This window comes from Hyperolius riggenbachi, chromosome 12 (genome assembly GCF_040937935.1).
Source record: "Hyperolius riggenbachi isolate aHypRig1 chromosome 12, aHypRig1.pri, whole genome shotgun sequence".
Taxonomy (NCBI): Eukaryota; Metazoa; Chordata; class Amphibia; order Anura; family Hyperoliidae; genus Hyperolius; species Hyperolius riggenbachi.
The window spans coordinates 194,438,843-194,457,177 of NC_090657.1; the positions used below are offsets into that span (position 1 = coordinate 194,438,843).

Sequence of the window (18,335 nt, forward strand, 5' to 3'; positions counted from 1 at the left end):
CTCTTTGCAGACCCCCTTAAAAGACCATCCCCTAAAAACAATACTCTGCTTAAAGCAGTGAATCCCAACCTGTGTGCTATAATGCATTCATACGTCAAAACAACACTGCTCATGTATCAGCTGTTCATTCTCCTCAGTATTCCTCTTGACAGACCATAGTCATATAGGGATGCACACGTAGCCCCAGTACAAGCCTAACAATGCCAGGCCAAATAGCAAACCCAAGCTAGCATCACCACAGCATCAATGCTGCAATATCAGGCCAAGCAAGAACTAGTCTAGCAAGGTTGACTCTAGCAGCTTGCACTAGGTCAGCAAAGTCAGACTAGAAGGCATCACTAGACTTATTAAGGACCGAAGCAGTCCTTTCCCTATTTTTTTTTCCACTGTGATTACTGTGATTGGCTCACAGTAATCATGGGGTCAGTAGCCAATGAAATTAGGCAGCTGTACCAGCTGAGTGAGTGGGATGCAGAGGTGCCAGAGCAACGCAAGTCCGTGTTCTCCCAAGGCTCTTTTAACCGGGTGCTCCACCCGGCTAGTTTTGGCGAGCACCCGGCTGTCATCGGCTCACCTCCTCCACTGCTGTAAGCAGAGTTGCTCACAGAAGCACCGACCCTGCATTCTCTCATCTTGCCCCACCCAACTACTTTTTCATGCCACCCGGCTATTATTTCAAGCCACCTAGCTGGAAAATATTTCTGGGGAGAACACTGTAAGTGATTAGAATGGCACGGGTGTGCGGCTGTGAATAGTTGAAATCTACATCCTGTCAGAGACTGACAGCCACCAGCAGGATGTAGATTCCAACTACGTTTCTCCGGAACAAGTTAACTAGTTAAAAATACTTCCTGATTAATAATGCAATGTTATGATTTTAGTTTGACTATATAATGATACATGACTGTTCAATCTGAGGACAATTAAAGCACAGTGGTACCTGCACATTGTTTTACTTTAAAAGCCAATTTCAACATTAATGTCAGATAAAGCACGGGGCATGCAGGTGCAAAAAGGTATGTGAAGGCATCTTGTGATTCCTGATGTTAAAGAAATGTGTCTCACTGATGATATGTCTCATGCTGGCAGCGCTGCTATACAGTGAGGAACTATTAAAGTACATTTAAGCCCTAAAGCAGACAGCACCGTTGACAGAAGAGGCCTCTTATCCTGTTCAGCTGATGTTTATCGCACCCTCTGGACTAACAAGACTTACCGCACAGGAAGTGAATTTCACATAATCACAGTAAGGATTTATCACATGAAGCTTTCACTCCAATCTAGCCACAAAATTATTTTAGGATTGCAAATCCTTCCAGTTAACCCAGTCAAGGCCTTGTGCACAGCTATTCTACCAATGAGCAAACTGTCTTATTTTAGAGTAAGCGCTTTATTTACAGTAGCAGACATCAAGATAGGTTTAGTTATAAGTGATTTCCATTCACCATATCTATCAAAAGTTACAAAAACACTCCATCATTTAAAATATGTTTGTGGCTTTGTTTATTTACATTAACAATTGCAGCCTGACAACTAAAAATCGTGACAACTTGTGAAAAACCTGCAGGAATAATGAAAAGACATTCTATGGACAGATAAGCCACAGTTTGCACTTAAAGAACACAGACGCGAAAATAAACGAATGAAATAAACAATGTTATCTATCTTTCTTCTCCTAAAAATGACTTTTTAAGATATTCCACAGTTTTATTTTATGTTTAAATCTACTTTTTAAGATTTAACTGTTGTATTGTTTTTGTTCACTGACACATTCATTGAAGTATGCCAGAGCTAACATCTATGAACTATTGACCCCTTTTATCTCTTTCCTGCTCTCTGAAGCCATTTTCTGCTAGGAAAGTTGTTTTATAGTTGGAATTTCTTATCAGTGAGGGTCCCACTGTAGCCACTTCCTGCCTGAGTCAGAACTGAGTCAGCCACTTACATACCTGATATTTAACTCTTTTAGGCAGATAAAGAAAAAAAGGAACATAGCATAGTTATTGTGTGCTAGGCACTGTACATACCCATGTGTATCTCCTCACGTCACATGTCACCTTGGGTGTCCCTTAAGGCACATGCTTAGAGTGGCAACTTCAAGAGGGGCATCACACACTGTTTTTTTGAATTCTTATATACAATTCTTAGTTCCATTAAGTTCCATAAGCCCTATTTCATACAGCCTTATCAATCCCTGCCATGTACTGATGAGGACCAAAAGTCCGAAACAGGCTGTCTACATGTGGGTTTGATATGGCTGTGTAAAACTTAAAGCTATAGGCTTGCTATACACCAGCGGTTCTGGATGCTTGCTTGGCTTAACAAGGGCGAAAAGGGATAATTTGCATATTCAGTGGTAGTGCATTGTGGGTAATCACAAATGTTCACTTATAACTGAATTATTGCACATTTCCTTCTGTTTTAAGAAGGCAAATTACACCAAGCTTTGCTATTTTAGTAGGAGGGCTTTTTGGTTCCTTTTATCCCCCTATACATTCCTAGGAGTTTGGGTCACCCTGAGCTGCTTGGTTACTCTGTTAGTTCTATTAAGAAATGGATAAATTGTTATTTTAACACTTAAAGGGGCACTGCTAATTAGCATAACAAAGAAGGTCTGAATAGTGTAATAATGATACAAAAGGTGATGTTAGTGTGCTAATTAGGCTGTAGTTGTTTTGGATTTTGTCTGTATTAATTGTTATTGGTAAATGCAAACTGATTAATGCTGCCTTCAATTTTTCATATTTGTAAGATCGGGGGAGGCAAAGGATGCCTTGCATGAGGCAACAAACTGGATTGAAACTGCCCCGCAAGATATATAATATCTACCGGTAAATTGTTAACTTTACATAAATATAAAGTAAAAGATGTCAGAAGAAAGCTGCTGACATCTTCAGATCTTGGGCTAGCAGGGTGATATCCGGTTTAGGATCAGATAAAACTTGCATCATTTGAAAGGCATTTTTGACAAAAATGGCTACTATTCTACTTTAGATTGTAAGCTCGCAAGGGCTCCCCCTTTTGTGTCTTGGAAATCATACATTTTATTCATCATGTTACTTTTATCACTGTCATTACCACTTCTGTATTTTGTATTCTGTATGCTGTATAATTTTTTGTATTTTGTCACTAATGATTTATCTTGTATGTTAGTGTACACCATTGTCTGTATTATGTACCCCATGTTTGTTTCTTAGTTTGTACAGCGCCACGGAATATGTTGGCGCTTTATAAATCAATAATAATAATAATTACATACCAAGCTACTCCTTCTAAACTACTGCAAATATACAGTAACTGGTTAAAGGCCAAAGGAAAAACAAATGATTGGTTTTTCCAATCAAATTTTAAGAAATGTTTTCAACAAAGTGGATTAAAGCTGGCCACTAACAGTCCAATTTCTAGCGAAAAATCGTTAGAGCGATCAGAAATTCTGATCGGACGAAAAATCGTTCACTACACCATCAACTAACCAATCATTGCTTCCTATCTATCACGACCACCAAGAAAATCCAAATTTTCGTTCGACGAAAATTCATTCGGGCCACATTTTTTTTCACTCGTTCATAATCGATTGTGTCCACCAATGGAGATTATTTACAACCAATCCGATCAGAATTTCTGATCGCTCGAACGATTTTTCGCTAGAAATTGGACCGTTAGTGGCCAGCTTAAGAAAGGCATTAGTTTTGCATTGATTTTTGGTGCACCCAAGCTGAATGTCTACATGTCTGAAGAGTCAATGTGCATTTCTGTTGACTTGCAGTGTAGGCAACTTGCATGTTTGTTCCACACACACAAAAAAAAGCATACATGTAGGACGTGTTTTTTCTACAGAAAACTTGTTTGCGAAAAATCACATTAAAACGAGTTCAGTGCCATTGACTTGTGATAGATGTGCGGTGAATGCAAGGCAGGAATAGGTCACTGGGATTCCCTGGGCTTCTGGTCGGTCCATGCATGTGCGCTGCGACACACTCCTTCCTTTACACTAAGTGTGTCAGTTCATAGCCTTACATTACCCCAAGCACCGTGCGTTAAGCGTGGTGCCTGCATTTACACGCTACAGTGCTTGCATCGGATCAGATACTTCCGGCACAGTGCAAGGGACCACAATAAGTGCGAAAGTCTCCATAGAATTCTATTGCTTTTGCAGCCCATGCGGCAAGATAGGGTAACACAAAGCAAATTTATACATTTATCCTGCTAGTGTAAAAGGGGTCTCAATATTTATAATGTCACATTGAAGTTATCCTCCAAAACTGTTTGCCTCTGCCACATAGTAGAAGTCCTATGAGACTGGCTGTTCTTACGTCTAAACCTTCACCACAGAGGGCCTCCTTTTACATATAAATCAGGTTACTCAACTTACCTCCTGAATGTCACCCTGCCTGCACTGCTCCTCTAGAACTGAATTTTAGCATATTCAATGTCCTTATCTGATTATTTATATCACATCTGTGTTGTATCAAAGCACAGTGAAAACAAGCATCATCACTATCTGTGTGGTGCACACCTAGCTAGAATAACAAACAATAGGAAGGTAAGTTCATTTCTGCATTGAACCTAAAACAGGCACTTACAGCATTCAACTGGACTGGATGCTGCCTGCAGGGAGATGATCTTCCCATTGGCTTGTGGGATATGTACTCGGAAAATGAGGCGCACTCTGGTGTTCTTCCTCCCGATGTCTGTTTCTCCTTTCCTCAGTTCAATGTCTGCGTTTTTTAACTTCAGGATTCCAGCGCAATCAATACTGTCAGAGAAATGGAAAATGATTAAGTCAAAACTGGCTTAATTTGCTAGCAGATAAGACAATATTGACACGTACTAGGCTTAGGGCCTGTTCACTCTGCAAGAAAATACGCTGCATTTTCTGGAGCACAAATAAACATAAAATCAGAGGGTGAACGCATCCTGTGTTATTTAATAGGATGCGTTCACACTGTCAATCAGAACATGAACACAACGCGCACAGACTGGACCACACATGCAAAACCATAACCTGCTGAATTATTCTGCAGTTGAATCACATTTATGCCAAAAACGCTGCAGACTGAACACAATGGAAGCCTAAGGGAACAGACTGTGTCCATTCCAACTGGGCTAATGCAAAACGCCAACTCACCTGTGCTGTGGTTTCAGTTCTGCCGCCATGGACACCCACTCTTCTGTCCACTGCAGGGGAGAAGCAGATCTGAGACCAGCAGGCACATTAGGCACCCTATTGGTTTGCAAAAAAAAAAACCAATGGCAATCCTGCTTCAACAGAGACAATTCTCATTAGTTCATGGTGGACTAATGAAAATCCTCCCTGTTGCTAGGTAGAACTCCAGTTGATTTTTTTTTTACAATCCAATAGGGAGCTTGATGCTTCTGTCAGGCTCCAATTGGTTTTGGGACGAGCAGAGTCGAAGCAGCAGCAGCAGAGTATCAGAGTTAACATTCCTTATCAGAGTTAATGTGCCTTATCAGAGTAGCATAGCGAGCGCTATGAACTTACGCCTGCTAATTGGCAATGACGAGAGCTCCACACGTCCTGCCCTGAGCCTCTGCGGGTCCAATCACTATAAAGGACATTATCCCTAAACTTTGATTGGCCCAATAGGCTGCCTGTCACGTTTTCTGTCAAGTGACAGGCAGCCTATTGGGCCAATCAAAATGCGGGGATAATATTCTTTAAAGACCCGCAGGGGCTCAGGGCAGGACGAGTGGAGCTCTCGTCATTGTCAATTAGCAGGCATAAGTTCATAGCACTCGCTATGCTACCCTGATAAGGCACGCTAACTCTGATAGGGCGTGTTAACTCCGATAAGGCACATTAACGCTGATAAGGCAACGTTAACACTGATAAGAGATGTTAACTCTGACAATGCACACTATTTGTTATAGTGAATCAATTCAGTGCAGCGGCTGCACAAATACAGTGTGTGTAGTGTGAACTGGGCTTTATAAAGAAGCTGACAGCAGAAACATGAGGCTAGGCATTACTGGTAACCCCTCCCACTACCCCACCCTTCCCCACTGGAAAACACAGAGGTTGAGACGACAAAATAGTGAGAGCTGACAACAGATTATTTTGGTGACAGGAATTTGGATTATTAAAACTGAACCAATGTGAATTTCAAATTATTCATGTCAATGGTGTGGGTACTGTGATTGGTGGTGGCTACACTGAAGGTGGCCACTAACGATACAATTTCACGAACAATTGGAAATGATCGTTTGGGGCCACTAACAGACGGATGTGATCCGATTTTCAGATCAATCTCATGGGATTGGTTAGGAGATTTTTGTCCATTACTGGTCCCAAACGATCATTTCCGATCATTCATGAGAATAATTGTTTGTAAATGATCGTTTGGGCAAATTGTATTGTTAGTGGCTACCTACAGACACCTCTGGCCCAAGCTTCTTAGGGAGAAGAGGTAGTAATCAGACTGAAGTGACCAGAGAAACGTGGTCATTTGGGTTATAACAAGTAAGTGATAGCAGGCTCTAGCTAGTGCACTAAGTGCTTCTGACCCGGAAAGTACATTTTTCTGTATGTTGCAATAACCCTTATGATGACTGAATGATTGTTCTCTTTCCTCTAGAAAAAAAAGGTAACCCCCCCCCCCCTCTTCATGCATGCCACGCATCAGCTGAACTGGACAGAAATGTAAAGAGGTATAAAAAACAAAACAAACTAAGGCCAAACCTTTACTACCCTTGCAATGTGTCCCAGCTATGCGCATACATGACTAGTGTCGGTGTAACAAACTACAGGCATCCACCAGCGTGAGAAGACAGTCACCCAGACCAGTCTTATCTGGGTTGATTTGGAGTTGTGTCTTTAGCAGGAGCAAGCTCTCAATCGCATATAGTGGTGCGCACTACCGTGCAAATCAGCGTGATGTGCCAGGCAATGGGCTCAGCAGCACGATGAGCCCCAATCGTGTATTCAGAAAAGTGATTCCAGCACCATCAGTTGAATTTTGTTATTTTTATTTGTTATTAAAGTGGACCTGAACTCTTGCACAAGACAGAAAGAAAACGTAGATAAATGCACCCTGAATGTATTTAGAGAATTTAGCCTGTTTAACTCCCTCTCATTTGTGTCTAATCACAAGTTGTAATTTGATCCTTCCCTGTGTCACATGACTGCCTATGGCAGATAAGCCCATTTGAGAGTACAGGCTGTAAACAATATGTCTGCATCCATGAATCAGGAAGTAGAAACTGTGCAGATTTATTTTAGGATTTGTATCCGCTGTAACCAAGAAATGTTTTTGTTTAAAGGTTATTATGCTGTTGTGTATCTTTTTACACTCTCGCCCTGGGTGCAGTTTAGCCTCTAAACTGCCCTGGCAAGTATCAGCTGTTGCCAAATTCTCATTCTGCTAACTAAAAAATACAGCAGGAGTCATACACCTTTCCCCACCTGATGACATACATTTATATCCCCCACCCAAGCTACTGCAATGCTGTATTTATAGGATGAAAAGAAACTGTGCAATCGGTAGTGTGAAGCACTCCTCCTCGTAGCCAACGGTTTGATGTGCCAGGCTAGGGTCCAGCAGCACTACGGACCAATCTGTATGAAGTAGGAAGGTGCTGGCTGTCTTCCTACTTCATATAGGATGAAAAGAAAAACACCTAAGCCTTTAAAAGGCTCTTCAGGGCAGTTGCCTCTTGTCATCATTTCTGCAGCTGCAGGGTATTGGTTGCTTGTGACTCTATGCTTCTCAGCTTAGTACTTGCATGTGTACAACCTTGGCTTATTTTCCTATTCCAGCCTGCTTGCCCCAAGCCTTGACCTCTTCCCAAACTTCAGGTACGTCTGTCTGCTGCCAGTCTTGCCCATCTGTTCGATTTATGACTACAACCATTGCCCATCAGCCCTGACCTTTTACCTAAACCTGACTATGCCTTATCTTCTCTCCATCATCTCTAAAGGAGCCTCGCCTTAGTTCTTAGCACAATTTTAGTTCTTTTCGCTAGCGGTCGGGTGACCCAGGGACAGTGACATGCCACATGCAACAGGGTAGCCCATTGCTCACTACTTGTAGCTGCGCAGTTACTCCTGTGGGATGGCCTGATGAAGATCGGTGATTAACACTAGTGTCAGAGTCAATTGCCACAATCAGCAACCCCCAACTACGTAAACTCCAACATCTCCCACATCTCTATAGTTCTAGAAACGTGGAGAGAGTAGAGGATTTCAAGGATCTGCTTAAAACTTACAATACACGGACCTTCATGCAACTCCAACTCACCGGAGCCTTTGAGAATGTTTATCTTAACCATCTTAGTACTGTGGTCCAATACAGTGCATTGAGTCCCCTAGGAAGTATTGTTATTCTTTTTTGCATTATTATTATTATCTCTGGAGATCCTTTAGGAAATGACACCTTGCGTTTCTATTTCTACCTAATTCAATGTAGAACTTCCACTACTTTTTTTGGTAGCAAGATATCAAAATCCTGACATTACTGCACGCTATATACAATGTGCCACTACACAGGGTTATGCTCGTTCTTACTACACCCACACAGCTCTCCGCCCCCTCGAAGCTCCTATTTATAGCTAGTGTACACAAGCTTTTGACATCTTTCTGACATACGTTCGAGGTCCCAGCTATTCTACTAAATGTCAAACTGATCTCAAATTCATAGCAACAGAAGTCAAACTGATGCAGCTGAATTCAAACGGAAGTCAAAAGTCCATCATACATTAGCTAGCCTCAAAACAAAAGGTGAGTAGTCCCTGGAGTTTAGTTCGCCACTTTCAAAAATCGGTATTGGCACATGTAAAGGGAGTAATATGGAAACAAAAAGCTAAATATGTTAAAGTGGACCTAAACTCTTGCACAGGACAAAAGGAAAATGAAGAGAAATGCACCCTGTATGTATTTAGAGAGTTTAGCCTGTTTAATACCCCCTCGTTTGAGTCTAATCACAAGTTTGACCTCTCCCCTGTGTCACATGACTGCAATGGCAGAGAAAGGCTCATTTGAAAGCAAAGGCTGTTAACAATATGTCTGCTTCCATGAATCTTTAAAGGTTATTAAGCTGTTGTGTATATTTCAGAGCAGAGAGGACGTTCTGAGTTCAGGTCCGCTTTAAAAGTCAAAATAAAGCCTCATGCTAAGTACACACCATACAATTTTCTGTTAGACTTACCTGCCAGATAGATTTTTTCCAACATGTTGGAAAACTCTATCTGGCAGGTAACTCTAACAGAAAATTGTATGGTGTGCTCCTAGCATCACTGTGCCTATACTAAGGTGTGGTTAGAATGTTTTAAAAAAAAGGGCTCTGATCAGTAATGCAACATACTTAGGTATTAAGACTTGGTTCACATTTGTTTAAAAAACGTAGCTGTGGCTCTGTTTTGGGGCCCGGACCAAAACCGGAGTCACGGATACAAATGTTAAAAATAGGGTCCGTCTTCACCCACTTCAAAAACGGATCCGTAGGTGATCCGGGGGATCAGCTTCTGAAAACTGAACGGAGGGTCCGGATTATCAGGCTTTTCACGGACCCCGGATACACGCAGGGATAGTGATACCTGATGCAAAAACGGACCCCCCCTCTACACAGACAGCTTTGGACACAGAAACTGATCCGTTTCCAGTGTTCCAGCCCTGTCTGTGGGTGGGGAGGTGGCCGCCATGCTGGAGGGGGTAGCAGGCAGGAAGGGGACAGCGGGCACAGTGGCGGAGAGGGGGGGTCGGACCTCCCCTCCCTCACCTGGGTGCTCCCTTCTCCGCTCCCCCTCCAGCTAGTTTCTTTTAAATCAATTTAGAAGTGAGTGGGGAATTTACTCACTTCCTTGTGTTCCACCGCTCGCTGCGTCACTTCCTGCAATGCTGCTTTCTGTACTTCATTGGGCAGCATTGCAGGAAGTGACGCGGCGAGCAGAGGAACACAAGGAAGTGAGCGAGTTCCCCGCTCACTGCTACACTGATTTAAAAAAAAACTAGCTGGAGGGGAAGCGGGGAAGGGAGGTCCCAGGTGAGGTGGGGGGTTCCAACCTCCTGCCTGCTACCCCCTCTAGCATGGCGGCCCCCTCCTCTCCTGGATTCGGACTGGAAACGTATGCTGCAACTTGGCAGCATTTTGAAAAACTGATCCATTTGAGTTCTGAGTTTTCAAACCCAGAGCACGGACTCGGACTCCGTTCTGCAAACGTGCCTAATGTGGACCTAATACTACTTTCTGTAACCAACAGTTGTGCTGGGGCTTATCAAAACCTCGTAGATCCCGTCTTCCTTCCCTCTTATTTTGACTACTTTGCTGTTACTTTTTCCTCACAAGTTGATTGGGAAAACAAGCTCAGTTGACTTATTATACGCAGATCAGAGAAATAAGAGAACTTAATCTGCAGGAACAAGAGTTAGACAGCTGAAGAGAGACACTCAAAGAGGAGCTGATCAAATGCAATCAAAACTATTTCAAACAATAAAAGGCTACTGGATTTCAGCCCAAGCCACACTGAAAGCAACAGTGTCTTATGCCTCTGACTCACACAATTTAAAGAGAACCTGTTGCATATGCAGGGCAAAATAAAGTGATAAAACACAAAAGATTACTGTGTGTAAAAAATACTTGTCAAAACACTCAGTAGCTCTAGAGATGGAAGTTACTTAAAACACATCTCCAGATGCCGATATAAAAAATACCATCCAACAGTTTAGGTATAAGAGTATCCAAATAGAACACTTTTGTGTGAAATGAGGTTTCTGCAGCTAAAACCCCAGTTTTACAACTTTGATCTCATCTGTTGGCCTGAAGTAGCATAGTTGAGGGAATAAGTAGCAGGATCTGTGAGTGGCCTGGCTCCTGCTGCTTGGATTGCAGCATTCTGCTGTTCAGACTGAATACATAATAGAGACACCGAGAGCCCAATATAGTGTAGTATGTACTGGTATGTGGATAGTAAGTATCTATTTAAACTCACAAACATGGGTTGCCGTCCTGGTAACCACTACATCAGCAAGTGAGGAGATTACACCTGTCCCCACTCAGGATTAATAAGTCATTTTCTGTAGATAGGACATAAGGGGCAACACCCCTCCACCAAGGGTGGACTCTATACTGTAGAACTGTATAAGCAGACAGAGGCGCCAAAAGGATAAAATATTCCAAAAAGGTTTAAAATGAGAGGAAGCAGAGGTGGACTTAACTCCTCCAAGCAGACACACACAAGTGTTGTGGATATTCAAAACAAAAAAATGTATTTATATACTGCAGAAAGTGCAACGCCTTTCGCGGGCATCTCCAGCTTCATCAGGCAATAGAAACGGAGCATAAAACTCAAATAGGTCTGGTGCAAAGCTCAGCGCCACAGAGGCGCTGAGCTTTGCACCAAACCTTTTTGAGTTTTATGCTCCGTTTCTATTGCCTGATGAAGCGGGAGATGCCCGCGAAAGGCGTTGCACTTGCACTTTTTGGATTATATAAATACATTGTTGTTTTTTTGAATATACACAACACTCATGTGTGTCTGCTTAGAGGAATTAAGTCCAGCTCTGCTTCCTCTCATTTTAAACGTTTTAGAATATTTTATCATTTTGGCGCCTCTGTCTGCTTATACAGTTCAGACTGAATGTCTCCGAGAAGAGTGCATCCTGTTACAACGGTGCAGGATGTGGCTAGTGCCTGCTCTTCTTGGTTGATGACATCAGCCAACCAATAAGCTTCTTCCCAGGAAAAATCTAGCAGTACCGTTTAGGCTCTCTTCCATTATTGTACACTAGACAGTGGGAGCCTAACATTATGGGGGGTGGAGAGAGGGGTGGGGACAGTGTAAAGAGTAAGGAGGTTGGTAAAACTTCAAGTAGCCCATTTCATGTAACCAAAATTGGAAAATGTGGTGGTAAAAACATAAAGTGCATGGTAACCAATGCTAGAAGCCTTGCAAATAAAATTGACAAACTAGAGTTCATTCTCATTGACAAAGGCAATGACATTGTGGGAATAACCAAGACATGGATGGATGAAAGCCATGACTGGATAGCGAATTTAGAGGGATACAATGTGTATAGGAAGGATAGAACAGGGAAGAAAGGTGGAGGAGTTTGTCTCTTTGTTAAGAATTCTTTTACAGCCGTCCTGAACGATGAGATGGAGAAAGATTGTGAAGATGTGGAGTCTGTTTGGGTAAATATTCATGGTGGAAATAAAGGTTGCCAATTGCTTATTGGGGTATGCTACAGGCCACCACATATTCATGAAGCTGCAGAAGTGCAATTACTACAGCAGATTGAAAAAGCTGCAAGTAAAAATGAGGTCATAGTTATGGGTGACTTCAACTTTCCAGACATTGACTGGAGTATTGAGGCTACCCATTCTGGTAAAAGCAGCAGATTTCTAGCATCACTGCAGGACAATTACTTGACTCAAATGGTAATGGAACCAACTAGGGGGAATGCGTTACTGGATTTGATCATTTCTAATAGACCAGATAATGTATCAAATGTGCAGGTTCAAGAACAGTTGGGAAATAGTGATCACAACATGATAACGTTTGATCAGGTGACTGATAGGTCGCGGTGCAGCGGGACCACTAAAACTATGAATTTTAGAAAAGCAAAGTTTAATCAACTCAGGCAGGCACTAAGTTTGGTGAACTGGGATAATGTACTACAAGGGGAGGACACTAAAGGGAAATGGCAAGCTCTTAAACTTATTCTCAATCAATATTGTAGTATGTATATCCCATATGGAAACAAAATGTCTAGGAATAAAAAAAAAGGCCTCTATGGATAAAAAGAAAGGTTAGAGAAAAAATGAAGGGGAAAAAGAACGCCTATAAGGTCCTAAGGGGACCGAGGCTGCATTAAGCAATTATAAGGAGTGCAATACAAGTTGTTAAAAAATAAATTAGGCTGGTAAAGATTGAAGCTGAAAATCAAATCGCTAAGGATATCAAATCTAACAAAAGAAGTTTTAGAAGTACATCAACTCTAAAAAAAAGACAGGTTGACTGTATTGGACTCCTAAAGGATGAGGGTGGGGACTCAATGGTGGATGACCAAGGTAAGGCAGAGTTATTAAATGCTTTCTTTGCTTCTTTCTTCACAAGGGAAACATCGCTGTTGCAAATTACACATGCAGAAGAGTCACAATCTTCCAACTGTAATATTAAATACTTAACGCAGGAAGAAGTGAAGGCAAGACTAAATAAATTAAAAGTAGACAAGGCACCTGACCCGGATGGCACGCATCCTCGGGTCCTAAGGGAATTAAGTTCTGTTATAGATAAACCCCTTTATCTTATCTTTTGTGACTCTTTTTCAACTGGCAGAGTCCCAGTGGATTGGCGTACAGCCCACGTTTTCCCATTATTTAAGAAGGGCAAAAAATTAGATCCAGGAAATTATAGACCTGTAAGCTTAACATCAGTTGTATGCAAACTATTTGAGGGGTTACTAAGAGATACTATACATGACTTCATAGTAGAAAATAATCTTATTTCTCAGCATCAACATGGGTTTACTAAAGACAGGTCCTGTTTGACTAACATGCTCAGCGTTTATGAGGTAGTGAACACTAATGTGGATATTGGGAATGCTGTAGATGTGATATACTTGGACTTTGCAAAGGCCTTCGACACTGTTCCACACAAAAGTCTGGTGCAAAAGTTAAGGGTTCAAGGACTGGGGAAGAGTCTGTGTGCATGGATAGGTAACTGGCTAATGGACAGAAAACAAAGAGTTGTGGTCAATGGATCATACTCAAAATGTGTGACTGTTAGCAGTGGGGTCCCACAGGGGTCTGTACTGGGTCCAGTGCTCTTCAATTTATTTATTAATGACCTAGTAGATGCAGTAGTGAGCAATGTTGCTATTTTTGCAGATGATACAAAATTGTGCAGAATCATCAAGTCTCAGGAAGATAGTGTCATATTGCAACAGGATCTGGATAGGATGGGCAAATAAATGGCAGATGAAATTCAATGTTAAAAAATGTAAAGTCATGCATTTTGGTCGTACCAATGGTCTAGCATCATACAAAATAAATGGGATACAGTTGGGGACATCAAACTTGGAGAAGGACTTAGGAGTACTCATCGACAACAAATTAAATAATCATACTCAATGCCAAGCTGCTGCAGCTAAAGCAAACAACATTTTGGGGTGCATTAAAAGGGAAATAAAAACTCGAGATGCTAGCATACTATTGCCCTGTTTAACTCTATAGTAAGGCCACATCTGGAATATGGAATTCAGTTCTGTGCACCACATTACAGGAAAGATATTGCAGTTTTAGAGCAGGTGCAGAGACGAGCAACAAAATTGATAGGTGGGATGGAAGGTCTCGCTTACCAAGAAAGGTTAGATAAACTGGGTTTATTTAGTCTAGGGAAAAGACGCCTTAGAGGGGATCTAATTATCAATTATAAATACATCAGAGGGCAATATAAAAGCTTTGCGGATTAGCTTTTTGTTCCTTGGCCTTCTCAAAGGACTAGAGGACATGATCTGCGCATGGAGGAAAACCGTTTTAGCCATTTATTTAGGAAAGGGTTCTTTACAGTAAGAGTGATTAAGATGTGGAATGCATTGCCACAGGAAGTAGTTATTGCAAACTCTATACCTGCATTTAAAGGGGGCTTAGATGCTTTCCTTGTGTTGAAAGACATCCATGGCTACAATTACTTGGTAATGCCCAATGATGTTGATCCAGGGATTTTATCTGATTGCCATCTGGAGTCGGGAAGGATTTTTTTCCCTTTTGGGGCTAACTGGACCATGCCTTGTAAGGGTTTTTGCGGATGTAGGATGCGGAGTCGGATGATTTTTGAACCAAAGTCTTAGCCTTTGTAAAAATTAGACTAAGGAGTCGGAGTTGGGGAGCCGGAGTCTGAGTAATTTTGGATACCTGGAGTAGGAGTTTTCATAAACTGAGGAGTCGGTTGATTTTTGTACTGACTCCACAGACCCGCAATGTTGGCAACAAATTGCGTTCGGCGGCCGGATCTGAATTTTTGCCCGGCTCCAACTCATCACCCTGCACCTTGCCCCCTCTTACCTCTGCCTGCAGGAAGAAAATTTACAGGGCAGCCCATCCAGTGCCCCTGCGCTCTCTCCCTCCCTGCTATGTGTGCGCATGTGGTTACTTTGTGGGGTTTGCAGCCTGTGTCGACAATATTTCCTGTCATAACACAGACTGCAATGAAAGCCGAAGACACCACACGCACACAAGCACAGCAGGGAGGGAGAGAGTGCAGGCACAGACTGCCCTGTGCATTTTATCCCAGCAGACAGGTGTGGGAGGACAACGCAAGCTGCCGCCTCTTTCTTGCATTGGCCACAGTGGCCCAGCCATTTTGCGTATTGGCCGGCTAGATACAGAAGTGGCCAACTTTGGGACATGGCCGCAACATAAGCATATAAATGTATGCTGTTGGAAACTATAATTGTAATTACTATAATTGTAAGAAGTATTTTTTGTTATAATATTCATTTTTCTAAAACCTGGTCTTGACAATAACAATAAAAATGATTGAATTAAAAAAACCCTAAAACTAGCAGTACCATACTGGAGTAGGAAATCGCTGCACTGGGGTGACCCTGAGGCAATCCCAGGGAAAAGAAACAGAGCATATGATGAGAAGCTACATAATCACAGATTACATAAAAGGAAGGGTGCTGGTCTAAACTGACAGAACTTTGTGCTCATGTAACAAAGCAAAGTAGGACTGAGCTGTTGAGCGTCTGCTGCTGATTATGGCAAGCTATCCTTCACATTGAGGCTGTTTACATAAGCAGATTAAAGGATACTTGAGGTTAGAACTATATGGAGACTGCCATATTTATTTGCTTGTAAACGATACCAGTTGCCTGGCAGTCCTGCTGATTTAATTGGCTGCAGTAGTGTCTGAATCCCACACTTAAAACAAGCATGTGGCTAACCCAGTCTGACTTCAGTCAGAGCACATGATCTGCATGTTTGTTCAGGGGCTATGGCTAAAAGTATTGGAGGCAGAGGGTCAGCAGGACAACCAGGCAATGTGCATTTTTGAAAGGAAATAAATATGGTAGACTTCATATCCCTCTCACTTCATGTTTCCTTTAAAATGCTTGTAAAACTGAACCGTCACAGTGAACTTAGTGTGACAGTCATTTAACCACTCTCAAGCAAGCTGTCCCCTAGATAATGGCATATGGGTGAATAGGTCTATCTATCTATAAATCCACCTACGTTGTTATTATTATTATTAATATTTTTTTTTTGCAACAGGTAAATGACAAAGCAACATCTTCTGCGGCAGGATGCAGAAATGAGAGCGGTAGCATCACTCTACCACAGAAAAACAACTTCCTGCAGAGTACACACTACTTCACAAGAGTACCTAGAACTAAAACCTGTGGTGTTAACACAGAAGTACTATTATAGAAGAAGCTAAACAATCAGAGTTTATACTGTAACCACGTAATCATAAACATGTCCATAGCACCTTCTTATTATTAAGCATAGATACATGTTGCAGTAATATCGAACTATTGAAAATTGTGTGCACAGTAGCCAGTCTCCATCCTTGATTACATGGGAACATGGCAAAGGAATTCTGAGCAGTTGCTAAAAACACAAGCTCAACTTTGTTTTTTACCCTTTTTTGTTTCAGTTAATCAGCCATATGGTTGCTATACCTGAACCCCTATGTTACACATGGGCCAGAACATCTGTAACAAATCACTGCTACTTATCTCTCATCTCCATTGACTAAGGTGGCAACACCTGATTTGTAAGGTTCTGATTTGCTGAGATGACTTCTTGGTTTAACTCATAATTATGACCAGCAAATCAAAGCCTTACACATCTAGCAGCTGATCAAACTGATCATGTGCTTCTCCATGAGTTCTAAGCATTGCTATCCTTACCAGTGACCTGTTGCTCCATAGCTCTTTTAGAGTAAGTCAGATACAAATCACTGTATCAAGAGAGACTGTCACTTCCTACAGAAAAGCATTTTCAGCATCAAGTTGCTGGGAATAAGTGATTTATTGTAACAATTTATCACATATGTTCTTGCGGCTCCTCCATCTTTGGTGTGAAAAAAGTTCTACAAAAGTAATGCTTCTAATGCCCGTAGCAACCAATTGATTTACTAGTTTAATTTCCTAAATGGCCTGTTAAAAAAAAATGATATTTAATAGCAGATGTTTAGTACATGAAGCCCAATGGCATTTCCTTTTTCTGTAAGGGGTTAAGTCAAAATGTAATTGGAGGAAAATCTCATTGATTGGAAACTGGCCCATTTCTTTTCTCTCTATAACCATGATTTTATGGTCAGCTATTTCATTCTGTGGGAAAATACACCCACGCCTTGGAAGTCATGATTTAAGACGATGTGTGTGATGTGGACAATTTTCAGTAATGTAATTTATATATTTGTTTGGATGTAGCCTACATTACCTCTAGTGTCTAAGCAAAAAAAAACCCTACAAAACTAGACAGAGGATGCCAAAACCTTACAGTAGGGGCACTGATACCCCTTTGTCTATTAAACTATATATAATTAGAAAGAAAACACTATTCACATTTTTTTTAAGGGGAGGGGGGTGTCTGTGCTATGTAGTCCTGCTCACAGATTTAAGAGAATATTTACATTTTGACATAGGAATGACTTTTGATTCATATGCTGTCCCTTGTAGTTCTTTGGCCCCAAACGGTTAATCGATGGCCACTGATTGCTCTGTCATAGGTATCGAAAGAGGCAATCACCTTATATTCATAAAGAAATACATGTGCTATCCGGAAAGATCACAAGGCCAAAAAATCACTAGCTGCTCAGGCTACCACATCCACTCGGGGAGTCATATAAGCAACCCAGAAATCCTCAGCAATTTGTTTTTAAGCGGTGTTTGCAGTTACTAGGGATGATCGATTATATGCAAATATTTCTGAGTTTATGCAAAATTATGCAAATTTGTATGCAAATATATGCGGTTTGAAAATGGATCAATTTAAACCTGGGTGCATTTTCAAACTGCACAAAAATTTTGCATAATTTAGCATCAACTCAAAAATATTTGCATCTCAATTATCATCAGTTCCATAGAGAAGACCGGAGCTGTGCAGGGAGGCTGCGGCGATCGCTGGATAGAGGCTGGGTAATGTATATAGCGGCCGGATCGGGGGGTGGGGCACCTATACTAGCTAGCATAGTGCTAGCTAACATTTAGATCAGCCACCAAACCTAATAGATTAATCCTGGGGGGGGACTCCTGAGGCTGCAAAACCTCTTGAATGGCATGACTGACACAGTGTCGGGTATACCGCTAAGGGGGTTAATAAAATGTGTGAATCTTACCTACAAATATGTCATAATTTGAGGTAAGC

General features: G+C 41.6%; 1 protein-coding gene across 4 annotated transcripts in view; it reads right to left on the minus strand.

Annotated features, from left to right (window-relative positions):
- NFATC2 (nuclear factor of activated T cells 2) overlaps window positions 1–18,335 on the minus strand; it is a 197,238-nt gene that overhangs the window by 100,250 nt on the left and 78,653 nt on the right. For all 4 annotated transcript variants that reach the window (XM_068262424.1, XM_068262425.1, XM_068262426.1 and 1 more), the window contains exon 6: window positions 4,584–4,756. In XM_068262424.1, the coding sequence (XP_068118525.1) occupies window positions 4,584–4,756 (173 nt within the window). The remainder of the gene's footprint in view (window positions 1–4,583; window positions 4,757–18,335) is intronic.